This window comes from Ceratosolen solmsi, unplaced genomic scaffold, assembly GCF_000503995.2.
Source record: "Ceratosolen solmsi marchali unplaced genomic scaffold, CerSol_1.0 scaffold31, whole genome shotgun sequence".
Taxonomy (NCBI): domain Eukaryota; kingdom Metazoa; phylum Arthropoda; class Insecta; order Hymenoptera; family Agaonidae; genus Ceratosolen; species Ceratosolen solmsi.
In genome coordinates, this window is record NW_011948432.1 from 1,838,593 (window position 1) to 1,862,059 (window position 23,467).

Sequence of the window (23,467 nt, forward strand, 5' to 3'; positions counted from 1 at the left end):
AATTTGATAAAAACTTAAAAGCCATTTTAGAGTTATTTCATTGTCTTTAAAAGATATGTCGCGTCACGTCGGCAGGTTCTTTATTTTTACCACCTACGGAACGAAATAGCTGAATAACCGTATGGAAAAACGAAATATATTTTTGCTGGAGGAGCAGCTATTCTCTGTTTGTTCTCCGGAGATAAATAGAAAGCGCCCGCGTTTATTCTAGCGCGGAAAATCACGAAAAGATTGAGAGAGGAGGTAGTGGCACAGAGAGAGAGAGAGAGAGAGAGAGAGAGAGAGAGAGAGAGAGAGAGAGCGAATGAGTGAGAGCAGGTGAATAAGAAGCCCCTACCGAGCGTACGCGTATGTGCGCGCGCATAGAAAATCGGCGGAAAGATGGGAAAATCTACGAATCGAGGAGCGGCGGCGGTATACTGCTGGCAGCGAGCCAATGCTTCCCGCCACCGTGGCAGACACGACGACGAGTCCCGAGTGCATTAAGCCATTACGTAACTCTTTTTATCCTTTTTTCCTTTCCACTGCTCCTGCGCCTTTTCCCCTGCGTACGTTTCATTTTCTGATCGCCGCTCTATTGCCCAGCCCTTTGTATCTGGCAGGCTGCTGCTCCTCCTCGCCCATCGGACGACTCCTTTCGCTATTCTATATCGAGCTTGTCTCGTCTTCCGAGGGATCTCCCTTATTTTACACATTTTCTCCGCGACGATTCTCAGCGGACCGCCAATTTGCCACTCGCTTATCACCAATCCTTGGCTCGGAGGTGCCATTAAGGATCGGCGCCAAAGTCGTGTGCGGTTGTGGTCATTAACGACAATCCTTGCTGATATTGACTTTGGCCGCTTATTTCGGCGACGGCATTAAGCGCGTCATTGCATTTTCGCTAATTACGATTACGTAGGCAATCAATCGAGGACGAACGTTTTTAATTTATATGTAATTAGGCTGGACCGTTTGTCAGATAAGAGATACGTCGCTCCTTTGCGGGACCGCATTACTCTATTCATCATTATTATCATTAGCATAATCGCGACGAGACGAGAGAGGTGAGAATGTGCATTAATCTTTCGAAATGATAAATACTTGATATGATAAGTCCTTGGCAGAGTCGTCGCGATTCGACCAAGGGAAAGCCGAGACGATCCTGTAATTATGCGAATGGTAGCCGCGAGCGGTGCTCAGTCGTACTTTCGAAAGGGCCTAAACCCTCGTGAACCCAATCGGCATAAGGAATCTTCCGCGGAGCTGGGAATGGCCTCGCTGACCTCGACGGCCAATAACTCGCCGCCTCGTTAACTCATGCCGAGCTCGCGAATTCCCCGGCTGTGCCAACCCCCGGTGAAAAATTTACCGAGGAGCACCGTTGGGGAAAAATTGCCCGAACCGCGCAACGTAATCCGGACAATGCGGGGCCCGCGTCACGTGCCAATGCCATGCAGAATTAGCGCGTAACGCTCGTATGTGCCGCTCGGCTACGGAGCAACGCGAGTGCCTTGCATTACTTGCGAATAGCTACCACGAAGATGGACCCTTCGGTCCTCAGCGAACGACCTTTGTATTTCAAGGGCGTGATCTTTGTTTGCGCGCAACGCGCGCGCCAATTGAATTCTCGTGCACGCGCCCTACGTGCTCAAGTATTTCATATATCCGTTTCGACTAATGGATTGAGCTTTATGTTATGGGATCACGATTTTACCGAATCGCCCAATTTCATAGTCCGATATTGGATTTTGAACACAAAAGCATCTACGGAGCATTTGGTCAGTTGCTGTTAAATTAACTTGGCTCTAGCAATTTTATCCGCCTGAGACTCGTTCACGCTGCTCCACATTTTATAGTCGATAAAATTTACAGTCCAATAATAAACACTGGCCGCGCGATTATTCCAAAATCTACTTACGCTAGGTTGAGATGCGCGTTTTGACCTTTCAAACTCAAAAGCTCGATAGATTAATGATAAAGTATGCTGGCAGCCAGATCGCTTTCATTCCATGTATTATTCACGTGATAAACAACTATTAAGGAAAATGGTTGCCGTGCAAATAAATAGCCTTGCCTTTTAAAGATTATTGATAATAAGGGTAAATAAAGGTAAATTGCGAAGTAAATTTTGAAACGGTTAATTGCTGAAAATAATGAAAGTATAGTGGGCGATAGTAGAGAAGTAGCGATTGGACACGATCATATTCTTTGCTATCGTATTGTTGCGCTACTCCCATGAGCGAAGCAATTTTTATAATTATAATGGGTGTTGAGCTCGAGCTAAGTCATCCCATGGTCACCAAATAATTACAAGAATAATTTTTCACGCGCATACGGTGAAATAAATTCAACCAAAGCCCGACTCTTTAAGCCTCGCGTCCACGTAAAAGAGCCAAAGATTTGTTTAAGCGCCTTTTCGCGCTTTCGATGATTTATGAAGGAAGTCGGGTGGTGGTGGTGGTGGTGGTGGTGGTGGGGGTGGGGGGGGGGAGGATTCTTCGAATGGGATGGATGGATGGAGAAGGAGGCAGGCTCGTCGCTACGTAATGTCCCACTCGTCCGTCCCTCTTTATTCGACTCTTTACTCGCTCCGTTCCCTTACCTTACGTCTCGCGTCCCCCTTTGCCGGCCACAAGCGCACAAACTGCGAGGGCTTCTCGCTTTTCCAGCAATGTCCGCGCTTTTTTCACTCGGGACTTTTTACTGTCGGAGCCCTGTATTTACATACGGCCGAAAGATGCAGTTTTAAAGGGCGGCAAATATCGTCGGCCCCTTACCTTTGCTTAAAATTTACTACGGTCGAGCTCTCGGGCCTTTGCCGCGCGCTCGAGTCCCGACACACGGCAAAGGCATCGCCTCTTTAACCTCGTCCCCGAGATTTCTCGGCGTTTGATGTGCGTCTTTTAATTCCAACGTAGGCTGTTTTCTGGACTGCGCTACGCTCGCTTAAATCGCGAGCCGAGCTCTCGGAACGAGCACTTTTATTTTGTTATAAACTACTTTTATCGGGGGTAAACAAAATGTATGTATTTCAGGCAGGAGATGTACTTTATTTAAGGATGAGTAAAATTTAAATCGCATGCGCCTTTGATAATTCAATGGCATATTCCCGGCAAAATGATATCAAGCACTCAAGAACTTTTGTATAAATGAATTACTAAAGCGAAGGGTTTTTTTTTTTTTTTTTTTTTTTTTTTTTTTTTTTTTTGTTGTTCCTTAAATCCTTTATTTTTGCGTGTGTATGTCTGCGCGGGTGACACTAGTACGTGGTGAATTTGCACATAAATAAAATCATCTTGTGAAGGTATACGAATACACAGATGCACAAATTCATCGTTTAACGATTTATAAAATATTAACTTTCTGCTTTGGTACTTTGTAAATAATGAATTTTAGGTAATTTTTTGCGCAAAATATTCCTTTGTTTTATAATAATTTTTACTTAAACAAAAAAAAAAAAAAAAAAAAAAAAAAAAAAAAGTCAATAACATTAGTTTGCTCTTTGGAATTACATTCGATTCAACTCTGCCATTATATATTATCGAAGTAAAAAAATTTCAAATCTACCTATAAAATAGATAGAAATCAATAGAAGTAAATTATTTAAAAAAATAAATTAAATTACATGAATATTAAGTGTGTGCTGGAAATAGATGACATTCTTCATAAAGTCCTGTTTTACGGTATTTCATTTGATCGTAGATAATTCGATATGCAAGCTTATGCTGAGGTTGGATCGATAAAAATCTTGTGGAATACCACGGAAAAAATATGTATTTCATCTTCAGTATAAGTCGCGGTTGTTAAGAAAATATTCCATTTAACTTAACCTTATTTTGAGGAAAAAGAAAAACAGTATTTAATTAATTTATTATTTTACAAGATAAAGAGATGTGAAAAAAAAGTTTTGTATGCAGGATCTGCTTGAGTAGTTTAATAAAACATATAATATATTTATCGGCACGCCGACACATTTAATTATAAATTTTTAATAAATATTCCGGCTAATTATTATTTATGACAATACTAAATTCGTCATTCTTTCGGCTTTTATTAGCGAATGAAAATCGGTTTGTCCGACTAGGAGCTTAAAAGCTTCATTTTATGGTGCAATATTAATCAGCAGCAGCCAAATTACCCGACGCTCGAATTGTGAAAAGCCCCATACCGATGAAATTTAATAATAATTCAAATGTGGCTCGTATGATGATATATCGGCCACGTAGGTCACGCATACAATTTTCAAAGAGCTTCGAAGACGTTTTTCCGCAAAGTAGAGACGGCACGGGCAATGCAGCACAAAGGAATGATCGAGGGAGTGAAGCAACGTCTGCAGAGCCATAAATAGAGCACGGCTATTCAAATTGGCGAGCTAATACATGGAGAGAGAGAGAGAGAGAGAGAGAGAGAGAGAGAGAGAGAGAGAGAGAGAGAGAGAGAGAGAGAGAGAGAGAGAGAGAAAAGCTCCGCTACGTGCGAAATTGTTCGTTCACATAAAAATAAAAGTGACGAATCGACTTATATTAGGTAAAATGCAAATGACAGTTGTATATCGTCGTCTCTGTATCTATTTGTATGGTCTACTAGACTGGCGGCTGTTCACACACTTTGTCGACTTACATATCAGTTGAATGGCCTTCGTGCCTCTTTATACACCACAGTCTCCTCCTGCTCGTCTTCAGCTCAGTCGCGCTAAGTGATAAATGTGATAAAGGGACAAGATTTTTTACTTTGCAATTATTCGATGAGATGCAAAATAACGAATGAAACTGTCGTGGCGTCGGTAGGCTTTTTCTTTTGATTATTTCAACTCGAGCTTCACGTTCCGAGCATAGAATAACGAAATTCGCGCTCAACGTGGTTGAATCTTTTAAAAGTAATTCGCTCGTAGGTGGCTTTGCACGGGCCGGTAGACATTATTAAGCGATTACACACAAATTCGAATGTAGCTTGCTTTCAATCAACTGCTCTTTATATACATTTACCGTTGTTTCCTATAGAATGCAATTAGCCTGGTCCGTATTCCGTTCGTTGTTAGTTTTCCATTTAGATTGAAGGGAATTTTACGTAAAGCTTCGATACGACTGAACTAATTGCAATTGTAATAACAAAATTAATATTTCAAATTTGTATAGCAGCTGGTCGATAAGCCGGCATTAATGACGACAATTTTGGAAACATATTGCATTTAAGAAATTCGTAAGCATCTTTCAGTCGCTCGGCTATTCTGCAATTCATTTTAAAGTTTATTTTCGATTTAAAACTATCGATTTCATACTCGGCATCGCGCATTTTGATTATATTGTAACGAAATGCATTTAAGATTACTTTGAAGGAATCCGGATTACAGAAAGCATGAATGAAATTATGTTTATTATCGAAGAATTAATGCAACGTTTGGAGCCTTACAAAAGGCAGACATTTTAGTTGTTGGATTCGCATTATCGAAGCATTACAGCACTACTAGTGTTGCTCCATTAACTGGCCGTTACGTGTACTATAAATAATTTACAAATGTGCTTTCGGGGGGTGTATTTTAAATAAATGTGGTCATAAAATCCATGTGCGTCAAGCAAGGAAATAACAAGCTTGCCGAGGTCGCTTTTAATTATATTGTGCTTATTTGGAAAGGTAAGCGAGTGGTGTGCGAGAGTGGTGTGCGAGGGATACACGTTAAAGGATTACGTATTCCAGGTCCTCAGCAGTCGCTTTATTTGGTTGGGAATAAATTTTGACCACGAGATTGAACAATTGACAAAAATCAAATACATCTATAACATAAAGTTGCGCACGCAACGTTGGATCTAATCGGACGCAGCCACCCATCCGTACCCACCTCACCTCCTCGTCCATCGAAGAAGTATGTTGTCGTCCACAACCTCTGGCTAAATTTCGCTTCAGTTAGCTCGCTCGCAGTCTATTTCCAAGACAATATTGACGATCAGAGGTAGCGTCCGACCGCTAAGGTCTCACTCTCCCCCCCCCCCCCCCCCCCCCCCTCCCGCCCCGCGCACACACACACACACACACACACACACTCCGCCACCACAACCACAACCACAACCACCACCACGCCACAGCCATCGGCCACCATCCCATCCAACCATTAAAAACCAGAGCTAGCACGTAGTTCGAGGAGAGGCTGGCGCTTACATGCGTGTATAGGTGCATTCTCGTGTAAGGAATGCAAGGGGACGCGTATGTCGAGCTACATCTAGCAGACTCGCGAGGAATCATTGATTTTTTTGCAGCATCAACAAGTAAGCGTGATACGTTCGATTCGCTTTGAAGTGTGGCACGCCGCAGGCGGCCAACGTAATGCCACGAGGGATACCGTCCCACAGGCCGGTTAACGTAGCTACGTTGGCGGCCGTGGAATGGCTCTGTGCACCGGCGTTTCACACTCATACTCCATTCCGTTATTGTAAATCGACGCACCGTCCAAGTTTCACCGGATGCGTTTCGAGTGTCGACGAGTTCCGCGCGGAGCAGCATCACGAATACTGACCGAGATATTATTTCAGTCCCGGGACGTATAAGTAATACCACGAGCACTCGTCGGGCGCAAATGAAACAACAGCGGAAATAGAATCGAGGCGATCGCCGCCGCGGCTAAGAGAAGCCGTCATCCTCGATTTTCCGTGAGGGCACGCACGTGGATGCTTCCTTGGATTTTCATTTACGCTTGGCTGTTTGATAAATATCTTCTTGTCGTCGTAGTCCGGATTACGGAGTTTGTGTCCGCCGTTAACTCCTGGTGATGCTGGTTCGCTCGGCTGACTCCCTACTACTCTTCATCCGTCGCTTTTCAACGTCTTATCAATGTTTGTAAATTTCTGTATGGCTCGCTGCTCTCGGTTATTATCCGCATTCTCGCATCGGATCTATTATGGCGCGAGATCTCGAAAATTCGGTCTTCCCTCGTTCTTCCCGTATTTTCGCAATTTTGTTGTCGTCTCATCTTCTCTCGGCATTGACTCGGCAAATAAACAAATCCTGACTTATTCCATTTATAATGTAACATTAAAATAATTCATAGTTATCAACAATTAAAAGTATAGAATTTGCCGTATGATAAATTTAAGAGAGAGAGAGAGAGAGAGAGAGAGAGAGAAAAGCGAAATATCGTTGGGCATGCAAATTACAAGTATTGCGGTTATCATAAATCTTGACGAATGCGCTTGTGTAGGCACAATAATTACATCGATGCGTTTGGTTTACCTCTGCTGCATCGTAATTAATAAAGTAATTACAATGAGGATAGAAAATAAAAGCTGAAATACGCAAAAGCATAGTCGTGGGACTACAATGCAGTTTCTAATTTTTATCCCCCACCTAAATATAAGGGAATCATGAAAAACAAAAAGTAAAACTATCACCGTAACTACGCGCACGTGTACGAACAATATACGGAGAGTAAAAAATAGTTTGTAAGAGCGTGGATTTCATACTTGGACAATTAAATTATATATTAATTTCGATTTACCACTACATTTGCAAATTCGATAATACAACGTGACTGGAGGAGGAGGAGTCAGTGTTAAAAGCACTCTATCGCATTAAAAGGGATAATAAATGCTTTGAGGCGCGCTGGTAATCGGCATTTACGGCATGTGGCCCCGACTCTATTGGAAAAATAGAGGGGAATAGTATCACGCGGGCAATTGTACTTTAATGCCATTTTAATTAGCAGATTCGAATCGTACATTGATATTGCCAGTGACTCACGCGCACACATGCGCAGGCACGAGATGAACTTTATGTTACACAAGGCGTGGAAACTTACGTAATTCATTAGGCGTAGAGGCCGACCGCGAGACCAAAGTCGACGAGCTTGGGGATCCACCCTCGAGCTATCGTTGACATGACGGTTAGTAGTACGATGCGGTGCCGCATGTGCGCGTGTGCGTGTGGGCGTTAGAGGGAGTGGGGGGTGGGTGGGGGTGGAGGTGAAGAAGCTTATACACTGCATCTCTTTAATTTCATACACTCTTATACATGCCTGCATGCAAACTTCTACAAGGCCTTTACATTTTTATATATTGGTAACTTAAGGATCTAGAATAGAGGACTGGCATGGAGCTTGTAACCGAGGGTAGTATAGATGTACACAAGGGTGATACGATATTTGGTAAAGGTCTTTTATGTTCCTGCACTGGCGAAAAAGTTTTTGTGTGCAAGCTTCGTTATAATGAAGCGGATCGAGAACGAAGACTAATAATATGACTTGCGTAACGATACAATCCACCTAATTAGCCATTATACCCCTCTATACGACGACTGTCATACAAGATGCAGAATGCAATTCGTAAATTGCAAAGCTCATTAGTAGCTTTAAAGGTTGCATAAGCCAACGATCGATCATAGCTTACGACCACGAGAGCCCGAACTGACCTGCATTTTCGTGGTATTTTGGTGTGCAAATCTTTGCGTAGTATCTCGGGTGTTCCGGTGCCACGAGTGCGTCCTTGAGATGTTTTAGTCGCATTGCGACTACGGAGTGGAAGCGAATCCTCGGCTCGAGGATTGGTGGCATCCTTCGATAAACAGTGATTTGTCGATATGTCAGGGGGTGGCAGGAGAATAGGAAATGAACTGTCACGTCGAAAGAAAAACTCGACGAAGAATACGAAGCGACATGTTGAGGGGGTCAGGGGGGGGGTGGTGGGGTGGTAGTGGATTGCCGGGGGTGCCAAGCTGTGCAAAAGCAATTCCCGAGCCCCATGCAAATGGAGTCGCGGGCGGCGTAACTAGCGGTGCCAGCCCTTGACACTCACCCTCGCGTGAAGCGGACGCCACCCCCCGATTCTTCACGCCGGGGGCGGACAAAGGAAGGCCAGTCGAAGCGCGATTCCTGTCAAAGGTCTGTGGCGCGATGTTGATTTTGTCGGGGCGACCGTAGATCCAAAATGCCTAACTCCCGGAAAGATGGAAATTCATTAGGCTCGAAGGGCCTTTGTACAGAAATCTTGGTGGACTCCAGTGACTATCGATGATACCCTGTATGTTTATGGAGTAGTTTGCCTAACGTTAGTGATCACACGAATTTAACAACGTAGCGAGTAATTTTACGTTATTTCTGTGCAGACTCTAGGCTAATTTGCGCTTAGAGTAAATCACACGCCTTGAGGTTAAACTAAAAGCTAGGGTGATTACAGGTGGACGTGTGGCTTATTTGGTAAAGTACGCAGACTTGACGTAGAATCAAGTCGATCGCATATTTATTAAACGAAGTCTACTGCGGAGTTGTTGATATATATATGGAAGGGCAGTCGGATAATTTTATCGAACTAATCATTAAAATGGAAAAAATGAGGATGAAAAGGAGTTTTGATCGACTGAAAATCGGATTTCAAATTCTGATGAACGATATATTTATTAGAAATAATGACCGCACGTAAGCCGAGTGCTCGCGGTATAGAAGTATTGGTAGTGTGACGCGAAATCATGTATGCCTGACGTTAGTGCTTATACTCCAAGGTGTCCTATATTCCAGGCAGGTAGATACCATAAAGGAACAAAGAAGAGCGCTTACATAACTTCATTTGCCGAAGGACAATAAAGCATTTACAATTTATATTTGCCCGCGACATTTATTTGCCATTAAACAGGTAATATTTTCATTGGAGGAAGTGCTATTAATTAAGGCAGATGAAGTGAAACGTAACGGAATTTGCACAAAATTTGATATCATGATGGTACAGTAAAACATATTTCGTCTCATCCCACGACAAAATCCTCCTAATCCAACAAGCATAACAGTGATATAACGGCGCGTGCCATAGTTTAGTAGTTTAGTAATAGTTTAGACTCGAAGTGTCGGATGATTAATGGAAGGTTTCACGAACGCGAGAAAGCAAATCTTTCCATGCGTAATCCCGTTACGCGTCGAATCTGGCTTAGGTTCAATCGAAATATCACCGCTTGCCTAATAATAAAAGAAGGAATAACATTTTAATAGTACATCGGAGCATGGAACATTCACGGATCATTAGCTCGCACCTCGCTGAAAATCAGCCATGCGCGTTACAACAATCCGAGCTTTAATAAAGCGTTTGAAGCACATTGCGATTAATAGCCTTGATGGGGGGGGAGGGGGATATTGCCGAAAAAGTTAAACGATTTTTATTTGTCGAGGCGCGGCAGTCAGCCCTCGGGAATGTCGGTGAACGACAGGAGCTAAATTAGTCTTCTCCCGGCGAGACTTTCAATTTCGAGTGGACGTAATTCGCCTCACGGAGGTGCAGAGACACGCGGGAGCTCGAGCTATGTGAAGGTCGAAGCTAGAGAGAGAGAGAGAGAGAGAGAGAGAGAGAGAGAGGGCGCTTGGGAAACCGAAAGTCCCGTGAACGAGAGTCCGTGGATTATTACGTGCGTTAACGCGGACGTGAGCGTCCGGCTGGGAAAAGGAAAAGTGCGGGTGGTGACTCAATGAGGGAGGGGAGAGATGGCGTTGGAGAGTGTTAAACGAGCGCAAAAACGAGGGTGCGAAAACGTGCCCGCGAACGGTGCGCTTATAATTGCAACGAGCTGTAATAAGTTTCGGAAATTTAATTATTTTCAGCCGCGGAGTTCCAAGTATCTCTGACTCTCTCACACACTCATTCGCTCATTCAGTCATTCACTCTCTCTCTCTCTCTCTCTCTCTCTCTCTCTCTCTCGCTCCCTCTCTCTCTCTCTCTCTCGCTCCCTCTCTCTCTCTCTCTCTCGCTCCCTCTCTCTCTCTCTCTCTCGTTCTTTTTTTTTTATGAGAGAGAGAGAGAGAGAGATAGAGAGAGAGAGAGAGTGAAGGAGAAGGCATGATAAACTCACGGTACGCGCTAAGCGTCGGCTCGGAAGAGTAATCATCTCGTCTGGTATAAACTCTGTCTCGTTTCTCTATGTGTTAAAAGAGAGAGAGAGAGAGAGAGAGAAAAGACGACACACCATTTGCTATTACGAGCCAAGGGTCTGGGTACTTCTTAATTGATGATATCGGTTATCGCTGAATTAGCAGTTGCGGATTCCAATCGAGTCTCGTAGTCATCACGCCTAAGCGCTTTGATCTTTTTCTATCTAAATCACTCCAACGTCGAATTTTATGATAAATCTTATCTCTAAGCGATAGAAAAATAAATACTTTTCGCTTTTATCACTTTTGTCGATTTTAAATTTCAAGCCTGCAAATATATTACATATATCAACAATCTTTCCTTCCTGCTATTAAATAGTATTTCTGCGTCATATAATACACATAATATATTACTTTTAACATTAGATGCAGAAAATTCGTTAATTGAAAAATGTTGATCTGGAAATATCCATCAACATTTTTGCGCATATTAAGCCCTATCTAGCAATCTAGCAAATTTTTACACATAAATATCATTATAAAAATGTAAATTATAAATAAAATAAAAATGAGTAATTAACATTTCGTTCAGCACGAGAATAAAAAGTCGGAAAAGATATTGATTCGTAATGTACAATTAATTTGGAAAATCGAATGTTTACAAATAACATTTCATCCTACGCCACTTAAATCAAATAGATGTTTCATTTACCAAACCATTTGGAAAGTTATTCTAACAAATTGACATACACCAGTAATATCAGTCTAACATAAAATGTTGACAAGCATCCTTCGGATGACTCGTACGAAAGTTTCAAGCAACCAATAATAGTTTTTAATGCCATTGCAATGTAAGTATAATAATACCGCTATCTCCAATCACCTTGCACAACGCGGCAGCAATAAATTAAAGTCAAATCAAGGCAGTACATCAGTGAACAAATCAAAAGAGAGGAAAGTAAAAGAAATAAATGGAAAAATACCTCTGACAACGAATCATACCGCGCTATTTCATTATAACTACTCGACATTACTTCCCCTAATAAAATTCCCAACTCGTCCAAATTTCCGATAATGAGTCGCTTCTACGGCAGTTCGTGTCTTTTCTCCCCACCCAATCCTCCACTCGAGCATTCCACACATCCATTCGAGGCTCGGGAGTTAAAGACCAAGAAGTCTAATCCCACTCACAATTCATCCGTACATCCGCTTACTCGTAAAAAAGCCTCTTACTCTCGATTGTTCTCCCGGACCTCCGAGACGCAACTCGTAAAGCGGCCACGCGTGCAACGGTATACGCGCGCGTGCTCATTATTACCGCGAGGCTCGTCCGAACGATGCGTCGCTCCTCGGTGCGGCGTCACGGCATCACGGCGTCGGGCGCGCAATGCCACGACTTTTTCATTCGCTCATTCGTACGAAGGAAGAAGAAAGTGAGGCGCGCGACGACTTAACAACGAACGACCAGCCACCACGAGTCGGCAATAATATCGCGTCCCGTTAAGCAGTCTTCGGCGCGTTCTATGGGCTCTTTGGCCCAGGCAGACACGAATGATCTCGCTCTTTTTCCTCTCGTAACTCCCCCCTCCCCCCTCAACCTCCTCACAACCATTCTCCAAACATCGTCTCCCGACCCTGTCTCGCACGCTCGTTCTCAGCCTTTAAAAAGCATGAATAGACGCCAAGTCATTAAGTTTGTACTATCCCCCCGTGCGTTGTTTGGGACGTCCCATGCAGCTTTGTCCAGCGCTGTCCCGAGTACGCCAAGGCCTTTACTTCCGAGGCGAAAATAAGGCAAGTCGAGTGGCCTGCGGCAAAGCCGAGAGAAAGAAAGATGCGACAACGGTTCATAGCAGATTGCGTTCTTAGAAATTAATGTATCCACGCCGGTGACAGACAGACGCACCGATTCTTTCGCCTCATAATGGCCGACCGAAATAACTATCGGCCAACAACGCCTAACGGATTCTTGAAAAATTCATGTTAACGCGCGTCTTTGCCAGCCTCTTTCCTACCATTACTCTCTTTCTTCCCCCCCCCCCTCCCCGGCCCGACCCCGACCCCGACCCACTCCCCAAATCTCGCGTTCGTACTTTTTCTTATTAAGCTTGTCAACCTTTGTGCTCGCGACATTTTCCGTACGTGCATGCATGTGGAACGCGCGTTGGTGAAAGGGATTCGTAAGCTAGTTTCAACGATTCCAATCACGCATCCTTGTTGCATTTCACGTTAACGATTATGCGCTTGCACAAGTTCATTGGGAACTACGGGGAGGCGGACGCATCCTTTTTGCTGCTAGTAAGCTACGGGCTGGGAAACATTATTCTCGTCGGAATAAACGCGAGGCCTTGCCGACTCGTGGGAATGGTAACGACAGATGCAGAGTCCGCCTCCTTACCTCCTGCAAGACGAACTTGGAAAGATGCTTTCTTTTTTTAGGAGACACGAATTTTTAAAATGGTTGAGAAAAATTCAGAGCATTTTCAAAATTATTTGATAAAATGCGTATTGCGTGCAGAGCCGAGCAATCTAAGGGCGGCGGGACCATGTTAAAGTTTTCGTTTGAGCTCTGCGCTCGCCACCACCGCAAGGGCCTCAAAAATTCATGGGCTTATTCATGAAGATTTGGAAACTTCCCTCTCGCTTTGAAATGAGTGCCAACCGACCCCCCTCCCCCCCCCCCCCCCCCCCCCCCGCCCCTCGTACTCCCCCAAACCACCTAACTCCTCCACTGTCCACCATCTCACGCGGACAAGCGAGGACACGAACACACCGCGCCACAACTACCGCGAGGCTTCATGTGCGTATATTACGACCTGCTGGCAAATAAGGTTCGCCAAATTAGTTGCCGAGATTTTTTTTATCGCTCTCGCTCTCGTTCATATCCGCGGCATCCTTCGATCGCCTAACAGTCGGTTTTCGACTTTAATCCCATGGCCGGCCGCCTGCGGTCGCATTGTTTGCAGTCTCAAATTGACTTTTGTCACTGTGAACTTCATTGCATGAATCTTCTGTAAATGTATGAGTCTTCCGACCATATCGGAGGCGATTGGACACGAGCTTTACGAAATTGGCTTTTGATGTTTTTAATTGAAGAACCCAATTTACAGCTTCATCCATCTACAGCACGTGGACGAATAAGTTTAGACTTCATTTGAATGTACAATGAAGAGGAGATTAAGCATTTGTAAAATTCGATGATATCCGCCGGATATTTGTACATAAAAGTTATTCGTTCATTCGTACAGATGGGCTTGAGTAACACTCAGTCTCCTATTACCACTGGACCCTTTAAACGATGAATTTAGCGTCATAAGCGTGCCTTTTAATACATTCAAGCGATTATCCATTTTTATCTCATTATCAACACCAACGTCGCAGTGCGACCAAAGCGATAGGGCGATGATTACGTTTTTGCGAGTAGTCGTCAGTTTATGGAAAAATAAGGAGAAAGCCGAGACTAATATCGCACGACTTATTGTTTCTGTTACAGCTATCCTGGCGCACTTTTTTTTCCTGGCAACTTTCTTCTGGCTCAACACAATGTGCTTCAACATCTGGTGGACCTTCAGGTTAGTTCTCCAACACCTACGCTCTTTCATCGCCTTTTCTCCTCCCTCGACTCGTCCTCCCCCGAGACGACGCGTCCCTTTTCAATATCGCAATTACCCGGACTCGCGGGAGGCCCGAGAGGTGGCGCAACTACCTATAACACGATCCCACCCACGCCCCACGGCTTTTTACGTATTGCGAACACGTTCGCAGCTGGGGAAAAAATTTTCCACGAATGATTGCCGCCCGTCTGGTGGATCATTCATTTTGCCATCTCGCTCGCGCTTCATTGCTCTCTCCGCGGCACTTAATAACAAATAACGCGGCGGCGCCACCCTGGCCAAGGTCAGGCCTGGCAAATAGGCGGAATTCGGCCCGACTGTATAGAAATCCGGTCGGATGATATGTATTTCCAAATCTACATTTATCCGCGCTCCTCTGCGCATTACGTGTGTTTTCCACGTGCGTGCGCTTCGTGTACGCGATCAACTGGGCGCCTCCGTCTCTTTTGTTTCTTTATCCGGGTTGCGTTCTCGCGACAATCGCGCAATATATGACACTCGGCGTTCGTTGTGCGCTGGTGACGCGCACTATTCCGGCATTGTATCGCCGTACCGAGGGAACTAACTTTTGTTCCAGTTTTCATGGTGGCGCCAAGTTTCCGGAATAATAATTGACGAATGTCGCGTTGAACGTCTCGAGCGGTCCCGAATTCCTAGTGGCCGCCGTTAATTTGGATGGATTATCGGCTACTTACGGCCCTCGTGCCACGAGCTTTTATTTTCGCGCTGTTCGTCGTCACCTGGGACTTTAGCATCCCGATTGAGCCTCTCGCGCCTATTACCCTTGACGTGGTAAATTAGCCATGCCCGTGGCATAATTCCCGTGAGCGTCTCTTACTTTTTAAGGATGACAGAGGTCAGTGATTGGATATGTAAGTGTGGAAATTTAAAAGTTATGATAGACCCATAGACAAATAGATGATTATCTTGTCAGGTACGCGTGCGTTATTTTATTAAGGTCAGTCTTACAAGTAATAACGTGTAGATTACGATTAAGCGTGTCGATGGGCCGACGATGGGCCGAGAATGATGAAAGAGTTCAAGTATTATTAAAGAACTATTCGAGTTTGATTGAGAATCGTGTGTTTGGAACGTTCCGAGCATCGATAATAGTGAATTCGATAGAAAAGCTTAAGGATAAACAAGCGAGCAGTGCTAAATTATTAGATTTAACACGCGATGAAGGCAGCTTATCGCGCTAAATTTTCTTATTGCTCGCTGAAGTCAATCGGTCAATTCACTCGTTGAACGTTATATTGAAAATTCCACTTGTAAATACTAAACGTCATTCGAGTTGGGAAAAGTAGTTTACCTTCGTTATTAAATTGCCCGGTGAAGGCTGGGTAGTGTAGCAAAAATCTAATTACATTATTACAAGTAATTTTTATGCATCGAAGCTAGATTCTTGCATAGTTCGTTAATTCCTTTTTTTTGCGCATACGTCATTCCTTAATCACAACTATTTTTCTTTAAACACATTTTCAGATTAATTGAATACGTCGTTCGTATACATTGATCGCGTAAACAAAAATCTCAAGCCTTTGATTAAGGAAGTCTCTTTCACTTAGAATTTACTTTTCAAGAAAATTGATTTAATGGATGGGAATCGAGATTGCGATAACAGTCGTAATATTTAGGGCAAACAAAATTTAAAATGAACAAGAGGAAAAGGAGAAAAGAACCATTACGTTATTATACTAACGAATAGACGAAAGTATAAGAATTACGAGCAAGTTTATATATTCCTTCAACTGTACGATATTTCGTAATATAACATAAGTAATTTGTAGTGGGATGATCGAAGTATTGTGAAAAGTCACACATTGAATAAAAGTTTTTACGACAATCTTCTTCAAGTATGAATTATCGGGCGCTAAAAATCATTGACAGACCGTTATTAACAAGTGTTAAATAAATATAAGGAAACATTAGCACAGCAGATATCTTACGTAAGGGAATCCAGTGCAAATAGCTTGACGGGTTTTAAAATATTGATTCAATTGTTCATGCCGAATTCAATGAAAAGAGATTCGTTATCGTCCATTACGTCTATTGAAATACGTTATTATACGTTTAAAATTTTTAAGTCAAACAGCCGCGTTGTACATTGTATGTTAAAGCGAAATACTATGTAATTGATTAAATCATCAAGCGTACAATCTCGAAAAATCCTTTGCTAATTATTAGTTTAGTGAATTAGACGACTCTGTCGAGTTGTTAGAACGTTTTCAGGCGAAGAACTTCAACTTGATAAAATGAAGAAGAGAAGAAAATTTTATGCTCATTTTCATTTAAATTGTATTTTACGAAATGAATGGGCGCAAAAGTTTAATAACCCCATGTTATCAGTGCGAGTTTTTATATTTTTGTGCCATTAAACATCGTTAGTCTACGACGGATTTCCTAAAAGTGTACGAGACACGATCAGGAAATTAGTCATTACCTAAATGCATTATAGTATGAAATTGGCTTAAAATTCTACGATTGCGCTTCCTTGGAGCATAAAACATACACTCGTATAAAGGTACGAAGGGTCATTTCTTTTTATTATCTGAGAAACGTGTATTTTACAAGTAACTTTGTTAAACGGAGGGCTTTCTCGGTTCAACACCAAGGAAATATGCTCCAACAATTAATTCACGCATTAAACGAAGAAGTGTTTCAACTACTGTTTGTTCTTTTCACAGGCGCAGCATGTAGTGAAAAAAATAGAGAATACCGGTCTCGAAAGTCCAAGGTATAAACAAGGTAAATTGTAGAGTCTGAGAGCGTAGGAGAAAAAGAGGGCAGACAAGATGAAAAATCTCACGAGCTGCACTTTTGTGTAAATGGGAACTAATTAGGAAAATCATGACGATGGTTCGGGGGGAGGGGTTGTGATCTACCGATCCCTCGGTGCCCGATTTAACTACCTAATTCTCCTCGTCTCAACACATACACCGGATTTATTCACCATTGTTTCTTAAAGCCTATCATGTACTTTGTAGCTTAACAAACAAATCTTTTATTTTTGAATTATACGACTCTTTATTATACCTCTCGTACAAGTGATTATAATTTTACCTTAAAGCTATATTTATAAATTAAATAATAAGTTCAGTGACTCGTCTCGTGCATTGATTAAACATAATTAATAAATGTTATTTCAGTATATCGAAAATAAATTGAACGAACATTCGTTATTCTACGAAATAGCGATTTACAGCGTTAATTTAATCTTTTATGCATACAATTTACTTAGCCGAAGGAGGAATAGATGGGGCAATTTTCTTCCCATATCATGTGCAATATATTGTACCAAATACTACACATGCATTATCAATAAACTATTATATATAGTGTCGTTTATCATTATTGTTTTAATATGAAACAAATAAGCAATTTTTGACAATCTATGCTTAAATAACTACGAATAACTACCAATACATAACGAACATTTTACTCATTAAATATGTTTATTCAACTAATATTACTAATACTTTAAAGCATTACAAAATCATAATGGTGCATAAATAATAATAGCGTCAACCTTAATGTACCACTTCATCCCCCGCAAAAAAAAAAAAAAAAAAAAAAAAAAAAAAAAAAAAAAAAAAAAAAAACGATCCCTAAATATCGGCCAGTATTAAAATCAGTCATAAGACACGACTTGAGAATACATAGTTACACAGCATCGAGAGAGAGAGATCGTATGAGGTTGACTGGAAGCATGAATAACTTAACCGAACAAAGTCTCGACGAACGTCCATACGGCATTTAATCCGAGTCCTTCATTACCACTTTATCGCTCCATCTTCCTCTCGTCCATTTGAGGTCACGTTCGCGTTTGTAGATCTTCCTCGTTGATGTATACCGTTACGAGCCAAGGACCACAAAGTTCGCCGGTCCAGGGCCTCATATTATAAACAACAAGTGCGCGATAGATATGTAGCCGGCGCTGTTTGCCGGTGAATTATCCGCTAAATGTCATTAATTACACTTTAGCAAAGACTCGAATCCCTTTCGCGGTCGGTATTTTACGTATTCCCGTGTTCGGCTTGGTCCGATAAGACAAGTGCATCTCCCAGGAATGTGTGGTGAAGTAGGTTGTAATGCGCGTCGAGGGCAGTCATTAGCATGTAAAGGGGCTTTCGTTGAAAATTCTTCGTGAAATTGAGCTCTCGTCGTTCGGCCGAATAAGCATTGGAGGGGGAAATACGTGACATTACCGAAAACGCGAAATATCTCCTGAGAGAATAACTCACTTTTATTAACGTCGACGTCTATTCACGAATCCCATAATTTTGATAATATCGATATTTCATGTTTGCGTAATAAGAGGAGAGATACAATGAAATAACCGAGAGCAACATATACGGAAACTCGAGGTATCTCTTGCATATTTACGCTGAAATTCTAGTGGAATAATAATAATTATCATCGATGCGGAATCGACGGGGCACAACGCGCTGGCCAAATAAAAGTACCGCAAAAAAATAATAATGAAAATTAATTAAACTTTTGTACATGCTGCTGGATGAAAACGTTAATCCTGTTCCACGGCTCGTTATTTTTCAAATAAAATACTCTTCAATGTGAAAATAGGATGCTATCATCCACTTATTTCAGGCTTGTTCGGGACGGAATCAATCATCGAGCCGCAGTGCGTTCTCGGGCTTTGAGAAAATCATTGTAATAGGAAAAGAAAGAAGCAAATATGAAGGTAGGGCCGTGAATAAACAAGATTGCCTCTCAATACTCCCACATTGTTGGCGTCAGCAGCGTCGGAGATAGAATTTCTGCACGCGCTTCTAAAGATAAAGAGAAGAGCCAAAGTGTACGTGCTGGCCGTCATGTCCATAAACATGTGGCGTCCAAAGTGCGCGTCCAAGTGCTTGAAAATCCGTGTCCAGCGCACAATGCGCAATTTCTCTCTCTCTCTCTCTCTCTCTCTCTCTCTCTCTCGGTTAAGCAGACGCACGCGTTCGCTATCCAATACGTTTTTCCATAAGCCGTCTTTGCCCATACTGTCGTCGACGTTGTATCGGCGAGTTTTCATCGACTCACTGTCTATGGGCTTCAATCTTCCCGAGGAATTCATTGACTCGAGATCGTGCGGACCGGCATCACGTGACCTATAACCGCATAACCCTTCGCCACGTAATTCCCATTCCTCCTGACTTTAAAGCGCGCTCCTAATCGCGCCGATACTCGTTCCTGCCATCGTAAATGCCGCCGCTTTCTTTTCCTCTTTTCCCGCCTCTTTGTCTTGGCTTGTTGAATCCCGGCCGAGTTTTCCCCGCTGCTGTCGAGTTATCGTGACACTTGCTGATATTCATTGCTTATTCTTACGTGATTTAGCGAAGTTGGATTGTAAGGTTATGCAAGATATTAGAAAAGCTCGAGCCACTTTCTGAAACTCAATTATCTGTTAAGACGTACTTGAAGATGACGGACGATAAAAGTTTCGGGATTTCTGTTTTTCAGAAAATATACGCAGCCAAGTTTTGAACTATTCTGCTGATACATTCCGAGCTAATTTAATTTTTATAAAGCATTTCTAGTCTCATTAGATTAGATTAGAGAAAGGCTTTTTTTTTTTTTTTTTTTGTAAATTAAAAAAATCAGTTTTTTAATCGATTAATTTAGCCGTTACAATTAAAGAAACCTTTTAATTGTTAAAGTTGAAATTTTATTTTAACGTTTCATCGCATGAAAGGCAGTCGCGTGTAATGTTGAAGTAAGTTTAAAGTAAAGGAATAAATTTTAAACGATTAGAATATGTAAATGGTACGTTAATGTTAGAAAAACAATCTATAATTTAGTTTATAATTTCAATCGACATTATTTGTTTTGAAGAAATTTTATAATAATCTTACAACTATGTATTAAATATGAAAATTTCATGTATGTATATTACAAAATATTAAAATTATACGAGTAAGGTAATTCTTTAATATAAAGCTTAAGCGCTATTTTACAAAATTACTATTCTTACCATCGCTATTTATTAAACGTAATTGTGAATACATTTTACGAATTTTCATAAATTTGAATTACCATTACTTATTATTTAAGCGTGAAGTTAATGATAAGTTTACGTTGTAATATTTATGAAGGTAATGCCGCAATCTCGGACATAATATGATGACTTTAAACCATACTCTCAAATATTTAAATATGAAAAATTTGCCAGATTTTTCCAAGCTTCCCTATTAATAGAATAAAACGGCACTCTACATTTGTATAAAAATTGCATTCATTGTATAATAGGTATCTCATTATACAGTTTAAGCCATTATTCGTAAGAGTTTTAAAGTATCTAAATTCGTAAATAATATATGAAAAATAATAATAAAATCTGATCACTGCACTAAAAGTGCTCGTTTTTTGAGGATAAAAAATGTGAATGATTAAAAATTAACATTTACGTGCACCATTGAATGTATAATAATGATATTTATTTATTTATTATGCATGATGGATTAGAGGGACAATCCAATTTCCAAAGCAATTTAAATATTCACAGTTACATAAAATTTGTAATACACGGCATTTAATGTAATTAACAAGTGTGTGTTTTTTTTTTTTTTTTTTTTTTTTTTTTTTTTTTTTTTTTTTAAATTAAAAAAATTTTCCGAATAAGAAAAGTTGTTAAAAATTCAAAAATTCTCGCATACTGGATAGTGTGATGGGTTTTTTTGGCGAAGGATCGCGCGTTACATAAATCACTGACCTAAGCACGTATCTTGAGTAAACACATAAAGTCGACCTCTCAGTGCATCGGTTAAGGTTGCCGTAAGTCGCGGCGCTCAATAAATTACCGTCGGGACACCGCTGACCTTAAATGTCCATTGCCTACTTCCTCCCTCCTCTCGTGTTGGCGCTCATCTTTGCGCGGCTGGAAGTACCACCAGAGCCACTTCGTCGTTATCGTTATTGTTGTTGGGAGCTTAGGTTCTTGGGTCCTCTTGTAACACAGATGGTGAGGGCCGGTTATCCTGGTTGATCGGGCCGAAGATTTGCCAGGGGCGTCCAGTGGAAAAAGAAAAACGGAATTGGCATCAGGGACGAAAGAAGGCCCTTGAAAGGTGAGAGATCGGATCAGGATCAGTCGGTCGGCTGATTAATACGATGCACCGCGACAACGGTTGCTCCCATAACGGACTACTCACCTCGTTCATCTCCTCCTCCCTCCTCGCCCACCTCCACCTCCTCCACCTCCTCGGCACTCCTCAGCATTCTTTCATTGCCAGGGCAGCACAATGCTTGAGAACCGTCTTCCCCCTAGTCTCCACATCGCCTCACTCGTGGACTTTTCTTACGGTTCGTCGCGCCTCTTCCTAGACTCCCTGCGCGGACAAGTACTGGGATTGCATTTTAGTCGTGTTGTCCGAGTTTCCTCGTCTCTATTTATGGCTTTGCGCTTTATTTCCTTTATTGTTTACTTTATCCTTTGTTTTGAGAATAAGATAATTTTCAAGAGACAGTTATTACTAAGTAAAGCGGAGAAAGCAATATTTGATCTACTTGAAAGTAGATAAGTAAATCTACGAATTGTGACCAACTCATGTCCAGCTCACGTCGGTCATTTATTTAAACATTCATTACAATTAAATCATAGTTTAAATTATTTTAAATTAATAACAGTGGCATATTATCATATTGAAACTGACTTATGCATTTTTACATAAAATTAAAAATCCTTTGTAATTACAAGTTACTGTAATTATGTAACAAGACTATTAATATCAAGCAAGTTAAGTATATGCTTGGTAAGTAAGCGATTACCTTACTTTGACGATATTCAATTATTACGAGTGTGAGACATAGACCAGAAGTACCCATATCGTATTGAATTAGATTGTAAATCTGATGGTTATGTAGAAAAAGTTTTGTGGATTAATAATTGGTAAATAGCACGACGAAATATGAGAATTGCCGATCAAAGATAAGAATTTAATTATGAAGAGAATATTGCGAGATCCAGAGATTGGCACCACTGTAAATATCTATGAAAAAAACATTTGTATATTAAAGTTAATTTACTTTATTGAGAAAATTTGTTCGTACTTTAATAGAGTGTACGGTCGATTAATCTTAAATAATAAATAAATCTTGCCTAATAAAAAAGATTTTCAGCTAAGTATTGGATGGTAATCGACATTGCAATTAACTAATGTGTACTATTTATTTACACAAAATCTTGGTTAACTATTGGGTTAGAAAATGAAATTTGTTAAGTGCACATTTTACACAAACTTTGTAAAAGAATTTTCCAGTATTGGCTAATGTAACGTAAAGTTCACGACAACAATGAGATCGGATAAGATATTTGCTAACGGGACAACCACACTAGTTCATAAATCTTCTCTATTATTATAATATGTTACTAACGTCAAATTATAATAGGAATTTATATTTGGCTCTAATCTCAAACATATCTATGTAAGAATTCAAATTGTGTATTCCTATAATATAATTAATCTACCTATAGCCAAGTAAATCATTGACACACAAGTTTTGTAATAACGGGTATTTATAGTAAACACTAAAACACATCAACTAAGTTTATTGTCCATTTGTTCTCATAGCTAAACATTGCTCGAACACTCAGTGAAATATGATTTAATCCGCAGGAACAAATTCCCGGAAAACCTCATGCCTCGGAATCTCAATAAAAGTTTGATTTGCTAGATTTTATCGTATGTATACTCAAAATAAAAGTACAAAAAGCTTTCACGATTCATGTAAGATTTCGAATCATTCGTCACTTTAAGACATTTCGATAAACTAATAACGATCACACCTTATAAAGAATTAATAGGGCATTCGTTTGCACGAAGTCGAGAATGATTTAAATACCACTAATCATTTTAATTGCCATAGAAAAGGATTCGAATTGATTATAATGCGAGTGTAAGACACTCGTTATGCTCATTACACTACTGCTTATTATTCTTATTTTTCTACATATACCATAAATAATTAGATAGAAACAAGTTAAGTAATAGAATATTAAAGAGCTTTTAAAGCTTTTAATCTGTTAATAAAAGAGGGG

The 23,467-nt window shown here is 41.0% G+C and overlaps 1 protein-coding gene across 1 annotated transcript in view; it reads left to right on the top strand.

Annotated features, from left to right (window-relative positions):
* The window catches only part of mthl1 (adhesion G-protein coupled receptor methuselah-like 1), a 243,127-nt gene that overhangs the window by 90,277 nt on the left and 129,383 nt on the right, over positions 1–23,467 (top strand). Inside the window, exon 4 of the mRNA XM_011502180.1 lies at positions 14,307–14,385. Within this exon, the coding sequence (XP_011500482.1) occupies positions 14,307–14,385 (79 nt within the window). The remainder of the gene's footprint in view (positions 1–14,306; positions 14,386–23,467) is intronic.